The sequence below is a fragment of the Vipera berus genome, assembly GCF_964194415.1.
Source record: "Vipera berus genome assembly, chromosome: Z".
NCBI lineage: Eukaryota > Metazoa > Chordata > Lepidosauria > Squamata > Viperidae > Vipera > Vipera berus.
The window spans coordinates 88887762-88905738 of NC_138205.1; the positions used below are offsets into that span (position 1 = coordinate 88887762).

General features: G+C 34.4%; 1 protein-coding gene across 4 annotated transcripts in view; it reads left to right on the forward strand.

The window, feature by feature from the left end:
- SATB1 (SATB homeobox 1) overlaps positions 1-17977 on the forward strand; it is a 115181-nt gene that overhangs the window by 92750 nt on the left and 4454 nt on the right. For 3 of the 4 annotated variants that reach the window (XM_081345411.1, XM_081345410.1, XM_081345409.1), the window contains 2 exons: positions 12851-13054; positions 13635-13730. In XM_081345411.1, coding sequence (XP_081201537.1) covers positions 12851-13054; positions 13635-13730 — 300 coding nt within the window. The remainder of the gene's footprint in view (positions 1-12850; positions 13055-13634; positions 13731-17977) is intronic. The other variant, XM_081345408.1, reaches the window with a different exon arrangement.

The window sequence follows — 17977 nt, forward strand, 5'->3', positions numbered from 1 at the left end:
GTGAAAGAACAACCAAAAAAAAAAATCCCCAAGCGCTATGGGAGTGATAGTTATTTGGAATGCTGCTGATTAGAGCAGAAGAGTATTAGCCACTCTGTTGTTCTCAGTGCACACCTGGACACAATACTATTTTTTCCTTTTATAAATTTTATTTTAAATAAATTATTTTTTTGCAAATATGAATCAAAATTGATAATTTATCTATCTTGAATGAAAGGCAGCTTTTGGGGTCCATATGTGACTTATAATAATCAAATGGCTTGATTATTAATACATATTTGTTTAAACAAGGTTAATTATTATTTTTGTGCTAATGTAAAAATATTCATATTTTGCAATGTGAGGAACCTGAGTAGGATCGGGGCTTGTTAAAACAGTTCTTTTTGTGGTTGACCTTCCCAGTTCAGTTATGTGCATTCTTTGCCGTTAAATTTAAGATATGTCAATAATAAAACTTCCTTGGATTTCAAGGTTTGCAAGTGCATTCCTTTTGTTCAATGTATGAATCTCAGAGAAATGAAATTAAGCTGATATTTTATTATTTGAGTAACCACAATTCTTAGTGGTTCAGATGTGTATGTATATCAGTCAATGCATTAGGGGGATTTTCAGCCTCCCCTTCCTTTCCATATCCCATAAAGCTATCCTTTGTAAGTCAAGAGATTTTCTACAGATTGCCATCAGATGAATGGTGTTGAGTGGAAGTATTCTATTAAAAGGTAGGAGAACAAGAAGAGGTTGCTGAGGATAGGGAGATACCGTAGATGCTTCATAAAAGCATCTATCTATTTCACTGTGGAGCAAAAACTATATATAGCTGGATTGCCTGTAAACTCCATGATAGCTTTGGACTATACTCAGGCCCAAGCACTAGTGCTTCAAAGATTGATTGACACTGAATATCAGCTTGAAGTCAGCTCTCTCAGATCTCTAGAATGTACTAAATTCAGGTTCCTAGGAATTAGCAAATCTCTTGTAAGCTTCCTATAAATTGATAAAAGTATTTTTCAAGACTAGGCACCAGATGCTCTCTTCAGTCCTTTTATATGGCAGGTAGGCCAAAATCCCCACATCCCAGCATCTGTGGCCTTGCAATTCTAGGGAAGTTGAAATAACATGTCCTTCTGTAATACAAGAACCATTAAAGTAACACTATAAGTCCTTTTTATGCAAGTCCAGGAAGAATGGGCAATTTCAAATCCTAACATCACTCACAGATTAGCTAAACTTGCCATTGAAATAGTTAAAACTAGACCACATTTAACTTTAGATTAAACCTGATCTCAAAATTCTTGAACCACTTTATTTTTCTTACCCTTCTCTTATTTTCTCTCCTCCATTTATAGAACTCTGAATTATATAATAATAAATATGTTGGAACCAAGTAAATAGAATCAATTATATTCAAGGATATAATTAGATACATTGTACATGACATATCTGGGGTACTTGAAATATCAATTATATATATAGGAACGCGGTGGCTCAATGGGTTAGGACACTGAGCTTATCGATCAGAAGGTCGGCAGTTTGGCGGGTCGAATCCCGAGTGCCGCGTAACAGAGTGAGCGCCTGTTACTCGTCCCAGCTTCTGCCAACCTAGCATTTCGAAAGCACGTAAAAATGCAAGTAGAAAAATAGGGACCACTACGGTGGGAAGGTAACAGCGTTCCGTGCGCCTTTGGTGTCTAGTCATGCTGGCCACATGACCACGGAGATGTCCTCGGACAAACGCTGGCTCTTCGGCTTTGAAACGGAGATGAACACCGGACCCTAGAGTCGGAAACGACTAGCACGCATGTGCGGGGGAACCTTTACCTTTACTTTACCTATATTCAAAGTATTCCAGGTAGAACATTATTAGAGTATATTTATGTATGTTATATATTTTATTTATCTAAATGTTTTAATATATCAGCATTTTAATAGTTTACTAGATGGTCATTCGGTAATATACCGTTGTATGTACTTACAGTAATATTACTATATACTGTATGTTACAGTACTATATCTTTGTATTTACTTAGCAGTGAATTCTTGCAATTTCCACTGCCTTACATATTTAAATCAAGTCTGCAATTCCAGTTCTGAACAACTTTTCTTCCTCTTTTTTTCTCTCTTTTCAGTAAACTGTACCCTTAATTATATCCCACTCCCCTTTTCATCCTGTTACATTGTTGCTGAATTGTACCTACATCTGGTCATTGAGCATAATAAAAAATGATTTGATTTGAAACAAAAAAAGACATGCAGTGCATTGGGAGGAGCTATTCTATGACAAATTTTAATTCTTTTTGAAATGCCTAAACAAAGCTTCTCTGTCTTATTTTTCTTTCTATTTCCATCAACTTCTCCTTCAAACCTTCATATAGTTTTGTTCCTATATATTTTTCCCAATGCAGCTACCCTCTCTTCTTCCCCTTCCCCATTCCATCTCAATTTTGACTTATTCACAATTGTTTTTGCTGTTTTTCCAGAAAGGAAGGAAAGGAATATTATGTGAACTTATTTTATGTATGAAAAAGCGGGCTATGTATGTAAAAATATACCTGGTGCAATGAGGGACAGGATAAATTAATTTTATAAATAGAACATGTTATTTTACTAGCAGTTACTTTTAATTGGTGGCTATTAGAGCACATTAATATTAAAAGTTTTTTTGTTCTTAATTTGGCTTTCTTTGAAGTCATATGAGTGGGGATACATATAAAATACATGCAATTAAATTAATGTGTTATAATGATACATTTATTGGGAATACCAGAATTAGTTACAGCTGATTCTATGGGGAAGATGAATATGAAACTGGATTTTTGACTGCACTATATGTATGCTCTTTGGAGGTTGACCTTAAATTGTTTTCCTTTGAGGTAGATGCCATTCTTGTGCTAAGTGGAATATAAATTATTAAAGCTTTGAGTGCAATTTTTAGAGATTTCAGGATTTACTTGGTATATAATAATTTCTGGCATTTCTATAACACTTTCAAAACCCCCAGATATGTCATGTACAATGTATCTAATTATATCCTTGTATCAACATCAGAAAAGGAACACTGTTTCATGTATCAAAGACTGGGTATATGAGGGTCATTATCTGCCTATGACCAGCATTTATGGGAAGCTGTTTCAAATTGGATAGTTGCTGATTAATACCATTGACATTACAGTTTGACATTACATTTTGTAAAATGTTGCTCTGTTCTTAATGCACCTAAAAGTATTAGCTATACTTCTAAATATATGCACTAGCTAAATTGCAAAAAGTAGAAATAGATATATAAGGTGAAATATAAGCAGAATGCTGGGGATATTTTGATGGGAAGAATATTTAAAACATTTCACTTGTCCAATCAGGGCTGAGGATGGACAATTGCAGTTTTCTTTACTCAACAAAGACACAGAGGTTTAAATCTGCAAATCTGGTAATTTTTGCTGGTTTTGCAACATTTTTGTATATGTGTAGTTGTAATCAGAAAAGAGCAAGTGGAACAAATGCTGCAAATGTATGCAAATGAGAGAGAGAAAAAAGATTGAACAAATAAAATGGTATCTAATATAAGGGAATAGATAATTTAGGCAAACAATAGCTCAAATTTAGATAATTGGAATACAGCAAAAACTAGAAATCTCAAGTTTGACTTGTTTTTTTTAAAATCTTACTAGAAAAATAACAAAAGTTGGAATAAAGCTAATTATGAGTTTTTAGAAATACATTTTATATAACTGTTTTAAATATACTTACACATTTTTTCTTCTTCCATTCAATCAACTCTGATTCTTGGAGACTACCAAGACAAATCCATTTTCAGAAGTGGTTTTGTACTGTCTCCTTTCAAGGACCGAGTGAAGGTAGCTGGCCCAAGGTCATCCAGTTGACTTTGTTCCTGAGGTGGGACTAGAACTCACAGTCTCCTGATTTCTAAGCTGATGCCTTAACCATTACACCAAATTGACTCTCTACCCAATATTATTCTGTGTAATTTATTTCTGCATATTGTTTATAGAATCTGATCTGCAGATCATATTATAAGGTCACACTTGCCCAAATTTTGGTGAACCTAGGATTTATGTTGTAGTACACTGCAACAGTTGTAAATGTGAACCAGTTGCCAAGTGCCTGAACTGTGATCATGTGACTGCAGGGCTGGTAAGAGGGTCCTAACTTCAAGAACAGGTTGTAAGGCCATTGCAAGTTTTAACCATTGATAAACAATGGTAAGTTGAGGACTGTTTATGTTATCATATTTGCTTAATTCCTGATGAGTTCACAGACCCATCTCTGGCAGGCAAGAACTTTCCTGTCTGCTCAGACAGACTGACAGCATATTTAAATTGTCAGAAGGCACATCTTTTTGGATATGTTGGGATAAACTATTTGTTTTATTTAGATATTTATTATACTTGCTTCCTGTGTACAATTATCAATATGAAATAGATTTAAAATATCCTTTTTTTCTCATTGCCCATATTTTGGATTCTTCATTTCTAGAAACAGTAAAGAAACAATATGATATTGCAGTTATTTTGATCAAACCAAAACTTGGGAGACTCATAGTTACATTACGAAAGCCAGGTATTCTATTGAGTAGGGCCAGCCACAGCCTTCAGTGCACTGAATACATGAAGAGAAGAAGTTCCTTGTTTGAGGAAGCTATGACATACCTGCTTGAAAAAAAAATGTTAGAATTTCCTCCAGAAATGAAGCTTCAATATGATAGTACTGTAGTGATTATCTCAGCCACATACTGATAATCCTTTATCTATCTATATATCTATATCTATCTATATCTCTATATCTATCTATCTATCTATCTATCTATCTATCTATCTATCTATCTATCTATCTATCTATCTATCTATCTGGGAAAAAGTCACTATTACATTTTGGAACTCTCCAGTTATAGGAACAAACTTTATCTGGATGGCCATAGAAATATATTGTTTGTGGGAATACTCAAGCAATGAAAAAAGTCAGTATGGAGAGTCTTTCTTGGAACATAGATTTTTTTCTCTCTGAAAAAACTATGCATTTATGACACACAAATATAAGATTTGCAGTGTAATTCTGTTCATATCTCCTCAAAGGTAAATTACACTGAGTTCAGTGCAACTTTTAATTAGCGTATGTAGTTGAGATGGGTTTATATGTGCCATCTTTATGTTACTGAATTCCAACTATCAGTATCATGGATGGTTATGTTAGTTGGCTTTGATGACAATTATAGCTTAGCAACATTTGGAGGGCAAGAAATCCATAATATAAGAGATTTGATCCTGGAGATTCAGGGTTGTACAACTAATATATCTGGAAATTATCTGTTAGGACGCGGCAGGTAATTTTATGAGACACTTAGTTGGACATGCAGAGTATTTTGCAAGGTCTGCATGGTGGACTTTCTGAGATTTGGGCTTTGGGGGAGGGTTAAGAATTGTAAATGCCAGATATCCAGAGAGCTGCTTTGAATGTATTGCACATTCTAGTTCTATAGGGGAAAAGTTTACAGTTAAATATTGAAAGCAGAAATGTTTATATTTCTTTTAACTAGCATGTATTCTTCCATTATAAAGAAGTCTGTAGTAATGGAGATTGTTTTAAGAACTCTGGAATATTTAAAGGAGTTAATATAAGAGATAAAAATAAAAAAAAATCAAGGCAAACATTTTTATTTTTGGACATGAGAAAGTTGGCTATGATTAAATTACAAGTTTATTAGAATGAGATATAAGGGTGCATCTTTTCTTGCCCTCAACTTTAATGCCTTTAATCAAATAATGACCTTCTGGAAATAGTTAATTTTAAGCATTTAGAAAGATCAATACCACTTTGCCACCAAAAATTTCACCCGATGAAATTTGATGTATTTAAAGTTCTCTTTTAACCTAGTAAATAATTTAAAATGCTTTCAGTAATCTTTTGCCACCATTATGCATCTCATTGTTCAAACTATGACTCTCCTCTGTAGAACCTCCCCATCCCAATCTTTTGATCTTGGAGGTTGGAGCCCAAAGCAAGTTCAGTGTGTTTGCTTTCCATATATATTTGTGCAATCCTAAGATTTATTAGAAGGAAAGTGTGTGTGTAAGTTGTGTTTGTATGTGTGTGTTTGTGTATGTGTATGTGTGTGTAGATAGTTAGGTAGCTAGATAGCTAGACAGACAGACAGAGAGACAGAGCTTTAATCCATTTTCTCCTTTTGGTGTAAAGGTGAAGAATTAGGTGACTAATTATTTTGGAAGTCCATTTTATCCAGTTTGTAGAATACTGGTATGAAATTATGTTTGAGTGCCATCAGTTTTCTAAATGGGAAAAATTACCCTCTATTAGCATGTTTGTGGGCAGATTAAAACAGTCTTCATTAGCATAAGGAACACTTACTGATTCTTTATGAAACTAGAAAATTATTTGCTGAATGATAAATTGCTAGCTTTACAGTTAGTTGTTGTTGACAATGAGCTCATTGAAAATGCGTATTGCAGTTTAGCCTACAAGACTGAATTCCTTTTTACTCAGAACTACTGCTTAACGGATTATGTACTTAAACCCTGTTCATACTACATATGAAATGTAATTCATGCTTTTGATGAAAATATTTGTATCAAATATCATGCATATTTAAACTGATTTCTTTTAATATTCTGTGTTTCTGCGATATATTACACCACAGAGATACAACCAAATGCATTCGCATATCATTTTAGAAAAGAAAAAAACTCTCATAATACTAAGATTAGGAAGCATGAGTTAGTCTTTTGAGTTTAATGGAGAAATCTTATTATATTATTTTTTAAAAGGTTTTAAAATAGGACTGGGTACCCAAGCAGGAGAGCAATACTATGTTTAATATGCTTTGTGGCTCAACATTTTAGGGATATGTAATGAAAGTATTTGCATTCTGGTACAGAATGCAGCTGCGAGAGTTGTGTTGGGAGTCTCCTGATACTCCCATGTTACACCTCTGCTCCGTGAGCTGCATTGGTTACCAGTTGTCTTCCGGGTGAGATTCAAGGTACTAGTAATGGTGTTTAAAGCCCTACATGGCAGGGGTCCGGAGTACCTTAGGGAACACCTGCTGCCGGCATCAACTTCCCTCCGCCCTGTGCGTTCCCACAGAGAGGGCCTCCTCAGGGTGCCACCGATCAGAGAATGTCAATTGGTGGCCCCCAGGGGGAGATCCTTCTCTGTGGGCGCCCCGGAGCTATGGAATCAGTTACCGGTTGAGCTCCGGATGGCGCCCTATCTTCGCTCCTTTCGCCGCGATCTAAAAACATACTTGTTCGAACAAGCCGGCCTGGCCTGATGGGGGATTGGTGGGGTTTTTTACTGTCATTTTATTGGGGTTTTAATATGTATTGATTGTTTTTAGTGGGCATGTATTTAATCATTTTTTAATTTTTGTAATTCTGTATTTTTATTCTTGCCCTGTTCACCGCCCTCAGTCCTTCGGGAGAAGGGCGATATAGAAATATTATTAAATTAAATTAAATTAAATTAAAGTATTAAGAATTAATTTTAGCAGAAAGTGCATAGGGATAGTGATATCCCTTTGCAGTCATGTTTAGCTTGAAAATCTAGCCCCTGGACTTGTCTATCCAAATTATATTTTTATCCCTCGTTTCAGTGGACTAGCAGTTATATTCTGTGAAGAAGTCTATCACAATAAAAATTAAAATCAAAAGCTTTATTCATGTTTATTTGAACAGCATTATTCAATTCATTCTTTCAAATGCTGAGCAGCAAAATAATTTACCTAAAGTTTTTGAAATCAGAAATGTATGGCTGTCACAATAAGATGCAAAAAAGATTACAAATAACACTGCTGTATTATTTTTCAAAAAAAAATAACATCCAATATAATTTCCACTGAACTGTTTGCCAATTGATTTTTTGTTTTACAATTTTATGTTTCTTTAATAGCATTCTTAACGGAGAAAAAACTTAGTTGCCTCCCTTTCATCATTTTTTGCTAACTGTAGCAAGACTTGCATATGTCACTCAGCTACTATAAAAGTGCATAGCAGTTTTTCCTTTGTAGCAGATGGATTTTAAACTTGACTTCTCAATAAATGTAGGTTTACAATACATAACTTTACAAGATTTGTGTTGTATATAACAGGTTTGAACACATTATCTCAGAATTCATCTGCATGGCATTTTCAGCTTATCCCAGGCCCCATGCCAGTATCTTAAGTAATAGGGAGAGAGTGTAGTGATTGATAGCAGCTAAAGGCGTGATTTTGAATAGAAACAAAGGCTTTAGAACAGAAGGTGTCAAATTAAACTTTGTCAGTTTGAAAAGTAGTAACATCCTGAAAGTTCATCTACATATTTACATGTGACTAATGTTTATATTTTGCTTTGCTTTGCTCCTTCTTTATATGCAGTGCAATGCTGCCTGGCAGAGTTGCTGCACGGCAGCGAAGGATGTTCCTACTGTTGCTTTAGGATGTATTTTTTCCAAGTACGTACAAGTCCTAAGGGTAGTCTTCCATATGTGTTTTCATATATCAGTATAGAAAGGTTTTTAATGAATACGTAATTTTTATGGAGAAAAAGGCCCATGTACATTTATTTCAGCCATCGAGAGATATCTGAACCATGATGCACTTTTCATAATGTTACAAATATTACAAGTTATATATCTAAATTTTCATTTGTATTGTTTGTTTAGCTTGAATACTGTTCGCCATTTTGTTAAACAAAATATGCAAATTACAACTCGATAGAATTTTTTCATAAAAGCATCTCCCACTGTCAACAAAGGTAAGAATGGGGTGGGTTTCTCAGAAGTAGTAAAATAAATATGCTAAATAAATGTGGAGTTAGCATATTTGAGAAAAACATTACAAATACATTGTTTTACATTTAAAATGCAGAAATTCTATATTGCTTCATTAAAAATATCATTTCTAAAAGTTTAAATATTATTTTAGAATATAAGCAAGTGAGGGATAATTTACTTGTTTCGTGTTTTAAGACTACATTTAAACTTGCAATTCATCACACTATTTGGGGGGAGGGAGGGGTAAGGAATTGGAAGTATTATTTCAGGGCAAAGGTTAATAGCCAACTACTGGAAATGTTTTATCAGACATAGCTAATTAATTAGGATATGTTGAACGTAGAAGTGACAAAAAGAACCAAATACTTTCTAAATGGGTAGATTTTGTTGTGGATTTTTTTCCCCAGATTTACTTTTTGATTCATGCAAACTGCTAAGAAATTAGGTTTTGATAATTACAAAGAATATACTGAGAAGGTTTTTTATAGATAGATATATTCCATATATTTATTTGATCAAATATATTTTTGCTTTAATGTGACATCAAGATTTTAGTCCACTGAAGTTGAAGAGGGGGCAGAATCACGTATTAATTTTTTTATAACCAATTAAGTAATTCTGCCCTTCATATATATAAGAGTTAGTATGGCCTACTTCAGGAGTAGGCAACCTAAAACACTCAAAAGAGTCACTTGGACCTGTTTCCCACCGAAAAGAAAACACTGGGAGCCGCAAAACCCTTTTGACATCTAAAATGAAGATAACACTGCATATATTGTTTTTTACCTTCATGCTGTGTATAAAAAAAACTATAGTGTGCTGCATTTATGAAATCAATGCTACAAAGAAAACATTTTTTTATTTCTGCATGCAACAAAAGCATTTTGAAATCCAAAAAAAAATATGTCGGGTTGATGGTTACTTTCAAATAAAATACTCAAATATCTATTTGAGTCCTCCTCGTATTTATGAAATAAAAAGCCAGTGCAAACTATAAAAACTACAAATAGAAAAATAGAAAAGAAAAAAATTGTGGGGGGGGGGAGAAAAGGACAGGAGAAAGAGGGGGAAAACACCTTTCTCCTTCATTCCAACAGTCAAAAACAATTTTAGTAGCTTTTCTACCATCTTTAAATACAGCATAATTATTCCCATACCTCACCTCTTAATTAAAAAAAAACATCAAAATATTTCATTAAACATTCTTTACTAAAAGTCCAGTAAGAACAACCACATATATTCATATATTCTCTCTCCCCCCTCCCTCCCTTTCTCCCTCTCTCTCTTCCCTCCCTCTCTCTTTCTGCCCTTGGTCTGCCAGTCCTCTTCCCCACTCAGTGTGTTTGTGTGGTGTGCGCAAGTGTGTGTGTGCAAGTGAGACAGAGACAGAGAGAGGCACTTGCGCTTCCCTTTCTTTCTCTCTCCCTCTCCCTCTCCCTCTCTTTATGATCTTCTGCTCACCTGGCAAGCTGGCTTCACGCTGCTCTTGGACAAGCTGATACACATTCTTATTGGGCTGGCTCTCTTCTTGCTTCCTGTGGAGCAGGAGCCCCGCCCAATAAGCTCATCAGCTTTTCAGAGGACAGCAGAGAGAGGGGGGGAAGCACAAGTGCCTCTCTCTGTCTCTGTCTTTCCCTCTGCAAACTGGGAGCTGCAGGAGAAGGCTGAAAGAGCCACATGTGGCTCCAGAGCCGTGGGTTGCTGACCCGTGGCCTACTGCACCAGGGTAGAAAGCTGCACTAGGATTCCTCAGAGCAGCAACATTTTTCTTCCCAAGCTTTTACAAAAAGAACAAAAATCTTGGGTACTTTAATGAATAGCAGAGAGCTTTTAGCTTTGGGCTGACTTACTGTGCTCTTATCACCAAGAAAAAATTGCAAACAAGGCTTCTCTTCTAAACTCTATTTTCATTTTTTAGAAAACATTTTTAAGCAAAGGTGCTTGCTTACTGTATTGTAATGGGCAAAATGCTTGGCAACTATGGGACAACATGGTGATCTTTTTGTCTAAATGATACGTATATATTAAAAAAACATAATTTTTCACTGAATAATGTAACTGTCATGGATATTTGTCATTCAAGATTAACAGGAATCAGTCCAAAAGAAAACATAGATAGATAGATAGATGATAGATAGATAGATAGATAGATAGATAGATAGATAGATAGATAGATAGATAGATAGATAGATAGATAGATAGATAGATAGATGATAGATAGATAGATACAGGGCTTTTTTTCCTCAGAGAACGCTCAGAACGGAGTTCCGGCACCTTTCTTGGATGGTACCTTGTAGGGTAGGCAAGGCGGGCTGTATGACATGTGTGAGTTCCGGCACCTTTTTCTTTTACAAAAAAAGCACTGGATAGATAGATAGATAGATAGATAGATAGATAGATAGATAGATAGATAGATAGATAGATAGATAGATAGATAGATAGATAGATAACCTTTAATGTCATTTTTTACTGTGGGCACAATGGCACACATTAAAAATGAAATTTAATTGCTTGCTCTCAAAGTGTACACATACGTAACACACATTTAAACATACTATATACAACACATGTATAGACCTACAACCTTACATATAAGGAACATATAAATATTAATCTCTGTTCATGTTGAATTAATAACGCACACTGTTCTACTATTCTATGTAATGTTTCTACCCGGCAGTCTGCCACTAAAACTAAGATATTTATTTATGTTTTTAAAAACTGCATTCCATATTTATGATACTTGGCAGTTCCCAGGGTCTTTTCAGTGGTTGCCCATGCCATTTATCACTGTGTTTTATCTACAATTTACAAACATCCTAAAATGTTTTATACTATCAATAAAAAACTACACTATCAAGATTTTTTATTGATTTTTGTTAATGGTTGTTACAGTTTAATCTGTGGATTAAACAGGATTTGTTCCTGTGTTTTAATGTTTTATTACATTGTGAATTGTCTTAAAGGCTTGGTCTTCATAAATAATATTTAAAAATAGAAAGTTAATGTTAACAATACTTTTAAACTATTTTATAATTAAAGCATTCTAGCATTTAAACCTAAATTGCCGTGGACAACTATGTATCAGTTTCATCTTTGTCTTGAGGCATTAGACTGATAAAGCTAAACATTGGTGTTCTTTGTCATGTTTGCTCTATTTAAATATAAAAAATAATGCCATTGATATAATTTGGCATGTAGGCAATTGCTGAACTGTTAAGGAAAAAAAATCTGTGCATCTATTTTAGAAGCAAATTAACATTTGCCCAAGAGTTCTCTTGGGACAATCTTTTGGCATACTTTCAAGCTTGCTTTTTACTAGAATATATCTGGGCTAAAACAGGTGCTTTTATACATAGTTTACATGGATATGCAACATGATTGAAAAATATGATCTTGTTCATATAATGCTTAAAGTAATAAATTTTATTTGCATTTTTTTCAAAACCAGAAGATCTCAATTGGCTTGAACAGTATCAACAGGTTTGATTTGTCTGCAGAACCCCTCTGAGCCCTTAACAAGTGCTCTGTAAAGTTTCTCCGTAATGTTTCTTCAAATAGGTTCTGTACTATATGATTAATGTGAACTAGATCCCTACTCAGTTTAGATATAGGATACATTATCTAATTATGAAATAGAGAATAATGTCATGATTCTTTTTTAAAAAATATGTAATACAAGTATGTTTTCCCCCTTTCATACAGTTATAGACTTAGATAAAAATCAGCAGTAGAGATACTATAGTAGACTGAACTCAAATAGCATGTTTTCTTTTCTTGTATCCTTGAAATAATGAGGAGCTGCAGTTGCTTTCTCTTAACAACAATTCAAAGTTTTCTTAATCTAGATATTTGTGTACTAGGTTGGTAAAAGTTCATGATGCCAGCTTTATAAACATTTTTTCCCTATGAAATGTCTATAGGATTTTCAAGAAGAACAATGAAGTGAGACTGGGCAGAGATGTTCATCTTGTTCTCAATTTATTCAGTTTGCTTCCAAGGAAAGCGCCTTGTGGTACCTAAATTTTTTATAAAGTCACCTAATATTTTGCTGGTTATTGTCTTAAGGGCTGGCTCTGCGAACTCTTACGTTGGAAAGAAGATCCCTCGCCTGAGAACAGAACTCTGTGGGAGAATCTGTCAATGATCCGGAGGTTCCTCAGTCTTCCTCAGCCTGAACGAGATGCCATTTATGAACAAGAAAGCAATGCAGTTCATCACCATAGCGACAGACCTTCTCACATTATTCACGTTCCAGCAGAGCAAATTCAGGTTAGTTTACCTTGACCAATTCATTTTAGGAATAAGAAAACAAAACAATTTATTCTTAAGAGAAAACCCTTCTATCTCTTCTTGTTTTGTTAAATAGAAATGTTTTAGTATGAATTAAAACACTTATCTTCAGTAGAATATGTGACTTTTTTTTCAATGCAAAGGCGTTTGTAAAAATTAATTTTAGAAGCCCTCTATTAGCAGGTCTTCCATGTTGGGTTTCCAAAGTTCTTTTTAAACTTAAAAAATAATGGGTACATGCAAAAAGTGCTTAAAAGTGGGCTCACTAATAGAATATTGTGGGTGCAGTTTCCAGCACTTTTTATACCAGCAATTCGGTGAACTACTAAAAGTGATAACATTTTTTAAAAAACAAAATGGTGCATATACACACACCTCTCACATGTCATAATTCATAAATGCATAATGCTTAGCTACTGTAGGTGTCATAGCTTTAAAATAAGATCAAAGATTTATTTAAGCACAAAGAATAGGAATAGATTTGGAGCCAATTTTCTCATCCTACTTATCCTCAGTTTGAAAGTTAGGATGAGTCAATGTTTGTTTGTTTTTCCTTTAGAGCCCCTCTCCCACCACCCTTGGGAAAGGAGAGCATAGAGGCGCTTTCTTACCTGGCCTGCTGACTACTGGACCTTGGCTGGGTGCTGCTCCTCAGGTGAGCTGGCACAAGATTAATGTGTAGGAGAGATATGGAGAGGTTTTAGAACTTGATCCAGTTGTTTCCTTCCATTTATAAACAGATCAGAGTAAATTGCCTTTTTTTTAGGATGGACGAAGCTTAATTTTATTGTAACCCATCATGACAATGTCTTTAAAGGGCAAGTTTTAAATACAGATTTAAAATAAACTGTGTCTTTTTTTAAGTCCATTCTATTTAAAATGTGGGATTGGACTTTCTTTTTCTCTATGGAGATTCTCAGTCATCCAGGTCAGAGTTGTACCAAGGATGCTTTTTCATGAGGTAACTGGACTTTCTTGTTTTTCTCTGAAGATGTTTCACTTCTCATCCAAGAAGCTCTTCAGCTCTGACTGGATGGTGAAGAATGGGAATATTTTATACTTCTTGCAGACAGCTGCTCATTTGCATTCTTTCAGAGAATTATTGAGGCTATCTGTGTCCTCAGGGTCATCTGAATAATGCAAATGGATGTGGAGCCTTCTTGGAACTGTTGAAAGGACTTTGTTGTAGACTGGAGACAGATGATACAATGAGTGATGTGCAGATCTGTACATTGGGGAAACAAAACAACCACAACATAGGAGAACAAACCCATCAGAACAAGATTCAGCAGTACATCTGCATTTAAAAGACAAGGAGTATAAAAATCCTTCCATTCCATACCATCCAGTCAGAGCTGAAGAAGCTTCTTGATGAGAAGTGAAACTTCTTCAAAGGAAAAACAAGAAAGTCCAGTTGCCTTGTGAAAAAAACATGTTTTGGACTTTTTTCTCTCTCTTTTTTTACAAGTAATGGAGAGTTACCTCATTACTCTTAAGATTTTCAATCATTTATTTTATTATAAAAGCTATTTATAATGCTTATCAGAAAGTCATTTATAGTTTTTCAAAGGTTAGCATAACTGTGATATTAAAAATAAAGCAAATGAATAGATAGTAGTTGATCAAAACTGTAAAAGTGAAGTAGCTTACAATAAGTGATTTAGCCAAAGATGGTAAACAAATAATTATGCTACAAAGTGTTACTGCAAATGCCTGGGAATTACACATTTGAATACACTTACCACTTGTAGAAATAAAAGGAAATAATTATGTAGCAATGTATTTCCAAGATCTGTCCAACTGTTAGTAAAATTTTGTTGACTTTTGTAGGTAAGACTAATATCTGCAATCTCTAAATATATTTGTTTAAAATAAATCCCCACTGAAATTAGTAGCTACCAGTTCTGGTAATCATGGATGGGCACATTATTTATTTAATTATGCATTTTTATATCCCACTTTATATTCAAGGCATTCAATTTGACAATATAAATTAAAACATGAACATCAGTTAAAGTTGTAACTAATCCAACTCAAAATGCATGACAAAAAATCCAGTTTTGCTTGGTTTTGAGTACTAGCATAAAAACTAAAAAACTAAAAAAGTTGCTTATATACACAAGACCCTCATAATGTATAGTACTAGTAATTATCCCAGCAGATTTTGTTTTATACAAATAGAGATATATGTTAATGCAGAACTTTTCATCAAAAATTGGAACTTGTGATGCTTCAGCTTTTATGAGCCCCAACTGGTTCAGCCAATAGACAGCAATACTGCAACATTGAACTCAGAAGCATTAAGCCAACCACACATGTCCTGTCATGTCCTGTTCAAGAGTTATGCTATTTGTCCAAAATAAACAATTGTCTTACTTGATGCTAAATGTAGAAGAGTTCTAGAATCATTAATTTCATATAAATACTTTATATTTTATTATATATGTGTCCCAGATTTTGTCCAAGTTTCTCAAAGTAGCTTCTTAAGTACTTCTTAAGTGTAACATTGTTTTATACATACACACACACACACACACATACACAAATAGAGAGAGAGAGAGAGAGAGAGAGAGAGAGAGAGAGAGAGAGAGAGAGAGAGAGAGAGAGAGAGAGAGAGAGAGACTTTTTTTCCTTGCAGTCCTATGAGATAGATTAAACTTCATAATTGAATAGGTGTTTGGGTTTTTCTGACTCTAGCTGGCACCACCAACACTGTCATACAAGCACTTTCTTACAATTGTAAATAATAATAAATGTTAACATACAAAATATGCAACTGTCTTTTTTAAAAAATAACTTCATTTATTTAAATGTCCTTTTATTCTCTTCCCTATCACAGAATATTTTTGAGGTTATTGATTACCGGTATATTCTCATTGTTAATTGTTCAGTGTAAGACTAGTAGTATACAGAAAATATTTTTTTTTCTTTTTGGTAAAAGTGGTGTGTACTGTTTAGAGATTTAACTAGCTAAAGTTTCAGGACAATTTGCCAATTGAAGTGTAAAATACATCCAAGTATGCTTTGCTTACAGTAATTTATCCAATATATAAGGTAGAAATGAAGTTCTATTACTTTTGAAAACTATGTACCGCAGTTGTGATATGAACTAAACATCAAATTAAACAATTAGCTTACAGATACTGATTTTGGATCTTGGCAACAATTCGAATAATGATAGTTTCCATGCAAGCAAAGCCTACTCAGTGACCATGCTCTGACAATTGGCAGCTTCCTTCACTGTCAATGTTTATACATTCAGACTGAACATCTCTAGAAGAAAATAGTTATTCCTCTTTCACATAGTAGAATTGGTATTTTTTCAAACCAAACAAAAAGTCCTACTAATTTGATGTGGAGCAATTTGGAAGCTGTTTAATTTGATGGAGGTTTTGTGCTTCATGTTCATCATCTTTTTCTTTTTCTTGCATTCAGTCCTGTCCAATTCTTAAAAATTGTTTGGACAAGTCGCTAGAGTTTTCTTAATTTTTCAAAAGTGTTTGGCCATTGCCTCCTTTCAAAGATAAGCAAAAGTAACTGGCCCAATATCTCCCAGCTGGCTTTGTGCCTAAAGCAGGACTAGAACTCACAGTCTCCCAATTTCTAATCTGATACCTCTAATACTACAAATTGGCTATTTTATCAACTTAATTACTTAAGTTTTTTTTTCTTTTTTGATAAAGTGGGTTAAAATACATAGGTGCAAATTTGAAGTTTACAGTAATTCCAAAAATAAATGCAGAATTTGGTTTATACTGTGTACTAAAATTTGTTTGAATTATATTTTATTTATTTATTAAATGTATATACATTCCATCTCACTAATCCAAGTGACTCTGGACAGCTGCGATAAAATGAAAGCATAGATATAAAAAACATTACTGTAAAATCAAGATTAGAAAATCACTTACCGTAATCTTCCACATCCAGAATAGCATGCCCCTGTCAGAGCTCCAAGGCCCAGGTTTTAAGTCCAAAAGACCAGAGGCAGATATTTCCTCAGGAGACAAAATATTCCAGAAGCTGGGTGCTAAGGCAGAAAAGACTCCATCAATTGAAATGCCTTGACTGATTGAATCTGAAGAAGGCCCATTCTGTCAGCTCAAGTAAGGCAAGTCAGTTCCATTGAGGAAGACCCTGTTTTAGATAACCTAATTCCATGCCATTAAGATTTTTAAAGGTAATAACCAAACCTTGAATTGGACCCAGAAGCAAACTGCCAAATAATGCAGCTTGCATAAAGCAGTGTTATATGTGCCACCGTAGGGGCCTGCAGAACTGTCTGGGCCACTGCATTCTGTACTAGCTATAGTTTCCAAATACTCTTCAAGGGTAGCCTAATGTAGAACACATTGTGGTAATTCAACTGAGAGTTGACTAGGGAATGAGTGACGGAGTGCAGGGCCTCATGATTCATGAAAGGTGCAACTGATGCACAACACAAAGACTCTTCAAGACACAATTGCTACTTGCTCTGAGCTCTACTCATCAGTCTAGGAAAAACCCTAGATTACACATGCATATACAAATACAAAGAAGTATCTGCAACATTTTTAAAAAATCATAAATCCCTTCCTTATGTACTTAAAAAGTTATATTCTGTCCTCAATTATTTCTAAGAACACACCCAGTTCTCTCCTCATAAAAGATTATCACTGCTTCCCCATTGACTTTGCTTATCAGAAGATTACAAAATGGGATCACATGACCCTGGGACACTGCAACTGTCATAAATATGTCAGTTGCCAAGTATCTGAATTTTGATCATTTCACCATGGGGAAGTCATAAGTGTGAAAAACAGTCTAAGTCACTTTTTTAAGTGCTATTATAACTTCACATGGTAACTAAAGTGGTTGTAAGTCAAGGGCTACTACTATACTGGGATTTATTTATTTATTTTA